Below are 5,743 nucleotides of genomic sequence, written 5' to 3'. Positions count from 1 at the left end.
GCAAATCATGGGTTTATTTCTTACCTAAGAAGTCTGATGCTCTTTCTCAAATTCTGAATCACCTTGGATGTTCATCTACTCCGACACTCATCTATTGAGATTCACAGAGTGCTATTGCTTTAGCCAAAAATCTAGTTATTCGAGGATGATCCAAACACATTGATGTTCATTTTCATTTTGTTCGTGATTGGATTTCTGAAGGTCGCATTCAGCTTGAGTATTATCCTATCAAAGATAATGTTGTTGATTTGTTTACTAAGCCTCTTCCTCGACCTACCTTGGATTATCTTCTTCAGCGCGTTGGCATTGGTCCTCCCATCTGGACCTGAAGAGGAGGTGTTGGATAGGTGTCATCTCCAGATGGTGTCACACTAGTGGTACACTCTTTAGCCTCTAGGCATTTTTGGGATTTATAGCATTCATTTCTATTTTTTCCTATTTACACACTTTTTGGGTGGAGGAAAGGGTGGAGGAACTTTTCTATATATATGAGGCATTGTAGTTCATTTCTAATCAAGTTGGCTAGTGATTCTTTGATGAATTCTTGAGTACATTGTCTCTTCTCTCATCTCTTCTTTCTCACACTCTCTAAGTGATGGTGGGGCACATCTACTAGGTTAGTTTGTCACACCATGACATAGTCGCATGTCAAGTAATTTCCCACAACATGGAGGACCAACCCACAATCCTATTGCTATTGAATTTTTTGAGTGAAATTTAGAACATTTGGCATGAAAACACATCATCTCTAAGACAGGGTAACCTAGGGTAATCATCATATGGTGATTTTCACCAAATAAGTCATCAAACCTTGTTTTTGGGGCATATAAAAACATTTTACTTTGTAGATCCATGAGAGGAAAACCTTGTTTTTCGGCATACAAAAAAAAAATATTTTGTAGATCCATAGGGGGCAATCATGGACAAACAAATAAAGTACATCTATAAGTGTATTTACATACCCCTTATTGAGTATTGAGATTTAGTTTGTGATTTTTTTTAAAAGGAAGTAAAACATGTGAGTAAAGTTGTTTGTTTTTAGTGTTTTTTACATGATTTTCTACATTGAAATTATTAGGAGGATTGCATAAGTAGGCTACCACTTTCATACAAGATCATTCCAAAAAACATTACCAGAAGGGGTGCCATATGTCTTTTATAAATCTTAAAATTTGCTTCATATTGAAATGAAATGGAGTGTATGTATCTGTTTGTAAATTTATATATTGGGCCACGTAGCTAAAAAAATAATGCGCTATATTATATGTGTGTGTGTATAGCCTTCTTTGACTACTTCTTGGTAGTCACATCCATAGCCCCCTACAAAGGGGCCTAGGTTTTATCATGATGCTTTGTTTATGGGTTTTCACCTCGCAAATGAGGTTTCCCATTGGTAATATAATAATTACTAAAAAAAAGTGTGTGTATTTATATATATATATATATATAGGTCGATCCATGTGGCTGAAAAAATAATGCAACTTCGTTTACAACATATTATATTAATCAAATATGGATGTGCCTAGAATTTCCAACCCTTCAAAAGAAAGGCTTTAATTTCAAAAATTACCAAAGGTGTCTTTCGAAATTGTGAAGCAAAAATGCAGGCGACGTTCCGACGTGAAACTCGCTATATTCAAGTAGCGCCCATAGAAAAATCATCTTCCTCTTGTTTCACGCGAGCGTCATTGACTGGTCCATTCAAAAGATAACATTTACGAAGTCATTGACTGGTCATTGCTCATTGTCTGTGTGCGTGAGAGTGTGCGCGCGCGAGAGAGAGACAGAGACTCTGCTCATTACTTTTTCTCTTGTTGTCTGTGTGCGTGAGTGAGAGAGAGAGAGAGAGAGAGAGAGAGAGAGTGCACGTGCGCGCGTGCGTGAAAGAGAGAGAGAGACTGGGTTCCCTTCCACAGCTTCGACCTAGCTTTCATCATGGGTTCTATGAGCTTTGGCATGCCCGAGTACATCCTGTTTGGCCAACTTCTGCTAGATGACTCCTGCCTCCGAGCCGTTTATGCCGATCTGCATGAAGAAGACACGCCGCAACAAGCCGTGAAAGGAAGGAAGGCAAAGTGCACCACCAACTCCAGGCCATCATCATCCCTTTCTCCTTCAGTACCTTCTCTTAATACCACAAAAAGGCGCTCTCCCAAAGCCATGTCCAAGAAGATGCAGACCCTTTGCCCCATCCAAGAAGTAGCGGAGGAATCACTAGTTGTACCTGAATTGCTCTCAGGAGTTGAGGTACCCAAACCTCGTCTTAGTGTACTAAGCTCCCTAACCTTGCGTAAGGCACTTTGATCATCAACCTTAGGAAGGATAATCTAAGAGATCTAAGTGCTTGTGTTCATCGTAATATAATCTTCTGCTCAGACAGTTCATGAGTTTTTATACTGCAGATTTATATAAAGCATTTAGTATCGCAAATACATGAGCTGACCAGCTTTGGAAGCTTGTACTGTGATGGATTTGAGGTAAATTCTCTCATGATTATCAAATTCGTTGGACCTACTTCAAGGATTTTTTTTAAAAAACCAAAAAAAAAATATGTATATATATATATAACTATTGATGTAAAGGGGATTTTGCAGTTATACTTCATTGACAAGGATCCTTAAATCGTGCACATGGAGCAGGTTTTTGTAGGCGTCTACTATAGACTTATCCAACCTATAGTCATCACAAATTTAGTATACAAAGCAAAACTATTCGGGTCGGGTCTCTCTCTCTGTCTCTCTCTCAGACACACACACATATACACGTGTATATGGTGTCATATCCGTAGATAATTTTCAAGCTCTTGTGTTTTAATGTTGTTTTAAAATGATAGAAACTAGAATGCTTGGGGGCGTTCTAAGTCAATACGTTTGTACCATTTTTAACAACTTTATGTAAACTTGTTAAAAAATGTATTTGCTAATATTAATGATAGCTAAGCTTTTTTTTAAAAAAACAATAGAGAGTGAGTTTTTAACATTGTTGATATTGAAAGTAGACGTACATCCCTTTGATGTATGTATCAATTAATATAATGAGTTGTAAGAGGAACAAGAATGCAAAAAGAAGGCATGTTGAGAATTAGAGAACATGTTTGAAAAACCTTTTGTTGCAAACTTAGGTGATGCCATGTGCAACCAATCAAGTTTTGTATTGAGAGATAGAGTCGTCACCAAATAAGCTTTCTCCATAGAAACTCACAAGGTGTCAGGCAATGAGTTTATCAACTAAACGCCAAGTGTGATTGTGCATAAATTTCTCCTATATCGTTAGCATTAACAATGTCATTCAATATTTTAAGTCGGGCCTTGAACTATTTATACATAAGCATCAGATCTCGCTTGGTGGAATTACACATACAATGTATTTATCTCCCATGTGGCATCATATTCTTTGACCCTCCTGTGATGCTCTTAAAGCAGTGTTGTTGGGTCGGTCAGCCAACCTCGTTCTCTCACGAGCACCTTGCACTACTCTATGGTTGGGATCTATCCCTTGTTAAACTCCTACTTTCCTTCCACTTGCGTTGTGAAGATTTCTTTAGTCTGAGTCTGTAAGGTCCCTCCCAAGCCATGTATGTATGTGTCTCTTTTAATATAGATTTCAATAAGAAAAGAGAGTTTATTTAGAGTAGAGTGAGACAATAAGGCTAGAAACATTAGGAAAGTGTTAGAATAAAAATATTAGCTCCAAAAATCCTAAAAGAAATAAGAACATAAAAATAGTTCTATTAGAGATAAGTATCCCCAAAAATAGAATATCGAATTTAGGTGATAACAGGTCATATTTAGAGTACTTTTACACATTTAGAGTCCATGCATACTAAAAATATAAAAAAACAACGCGTTTCTAAAGATGGCGCGTTTGTGGCTATATACAGACGTTTTTACCTATTCTTCTCGCGGTAACTTGTACGATATCAGGGTCTCTACACAGAGAAAACTGTGAGAAGGCAGCAACAAGTAGCCTCAAGGTAATCCTAGAGTTTGAGATGTATATATCCCTTCATTCTTATCTAATATCTTAGAAAAGAAGCTTAGATTGCTATGGTCTTTCTTCGGAGGAAGAGACCAAAACTCCATAGCTTTTCTTTTAGAGAAAGAATACTATGGCGTAGTCCTGTAAGAGAAGGCTATTTTCCCATGGACCTTAGAAAGAGAGAAGAGTCACAATACGAGTAAGAGAAGATGAAGCTTGGGGATAATCGGATGATTTCAATCGTAAGAGAAGGTATTAGAAGACTCTATTCTCATATATCAAGTTCTAAAGCTCTTGTTAACGAGCAAAGGCAACGATAAATGATAAATTTCTATAAGGTAGCGTTGCCTCTAGAAATCAAGTCTTGTAGTTGCCCAATTTATGATCAATTACCCTATGGGTGATTTGATTTTCAGAAGACCACGCTCTCCCTGCGGGATAGAATTAGGTCTTACCTATGAATCGTATCCTTGAATCTCTACATGGTCAAGGTGTTGATGAGTAGGAAATTTTCTTCAAGTTAAGACTTAGTGGACTATCTTAAGTGTTTCCCCTATTTTGGAAGGGGGGGAACCTTACAAGTGGTATCAGAGCCGATCTTAGTTCCTAGGATTTGTTTTTCAAAGATTAACTATCAAGGGATTAAAACAAGTGATTGTTTATCATATGAGGACGAATCAATCATCTCTACTAGCCATATCAGTGATTTGAATATCCTCGCGTGTTGAGACAATCATCTTATGAAATTGTGCTTATATCTTGGGGGTGCACACGCAAGATATTTACACAATAAATTTGAGAAACAAGATTGGGGAGAAAACCTTTAGCAAAAATTAGGTCAAGAAATAGGGATAGCAGGGTTAAAGATAACCGAATTCAACAAGTATATCTATGAGTAAATAGAAGAGGATTGGTGCAAGATTCATGTGAAGTAATGTGCATAATGAATAGAGGTATTCTACAAGACGATACTAAGATTATGAAATTGCTATCATAGGTTAGATTGCGTAAAAAGGATTGATTCCCTTACGTTTCTCCATGATAATTTGTTAAGTACCATATGACATGGGGGTATAGAATAAGGAATTCGAAGGTTCATACAATATGAGAGGTATATGGATACATGAAATTAGGATAATAAGGCCAATTAACTTTAGAATAATAAAGACCTTTTGGAGGCACAACAAAACGAGCCAACCACATGAAATAAATGAATCTTTAAGAACAATATTTAGATAAAAGAGGATTTTTACCTAGTGGGGACACCACTTTGAAAGAGATAGGAGGATTTACTTAGATACTACCCCAGCTCGCGAGATGAGGACATCTCGAATCTTTTAAGTGGGGGAGATTGTAAGGTCCCTCCCAAGCCATGTATGTATGTGTCTCTTTTAATATAGATTTCAATAAGGAAAGAGAGTTTATTTAGAGAAGAGTGACACAATAAGGCTAGAAACATTAGGAAAGTGTTAGAATACAAATATTAGCTCCAAAAATCCTAAAAGAAATAAGTACATAAGAATAGATCTATTAAGAGATAAGTATCCCCAAAAATAGAATTATGAATTTAGGTGATAAGAGGTCATATTTAGAGTACTTTTACACATTTAGAGTCCATGCATACTAAAAATGTGAAAAAATAACGCGTTTCTGGATTGTTGCAAGATCAGGGTGTCCAGTTTTATCTAGTTTATGCTGGACTGGGACAATGCTTGGAGAGCAAATTTTGGGGGGCAAGGTACTTAAAATGAGATCATGAAAATAA

General features: G+C 36.8%; 1 protein-coding gene across 1 annotated transcript; it reads left to right on the top strand.

Moving 5' to 3' along the window:
* Nucleotides 1-1,814: 1,814 nt before the first annotated feature.
* LOC147627670 (uncharacterized) lies at nt 1,815-2,946 on the top strand. The gene is made up of 3 exons (XM_086815107.1): nt 1,815-2,247; nt 2,403-2,477; nt 2,595-2,946. Exons 1-3 carry the CDS (start codon nt 1,936-1,938, stop codon nt 2,619-2,621), a joined length of 414 nt encoding a protein of 137 aa, XP_086671233.1. The 5' UTR covers nt 1,815-1,935; the 3' UTR covers nt 2,622-2,946.
* Nucleotides 2,947-5,743: the final 2,797 nt, after the last annotated feature.

This window comes from Cibotium barometz, chromosome 20, assembly GCF_041138505.1.
Source record: "Cibotium barometz isolate CiBa-2024 chromosome 20, ASM4113850v1, whole genome shotgun sequence".
Classification (NCBI taxonomy): Eukaryota; Viridiplantae; Streptophyta; class Polypodiopsida; order Cyatheales; family Cibotiaceae; genus Cibotium; species Cibotium barometz.
Note: the sequence above shows the minus strand (reverse complement) of the source record. Positions and strands in the feature narration are given on the sequence as shown.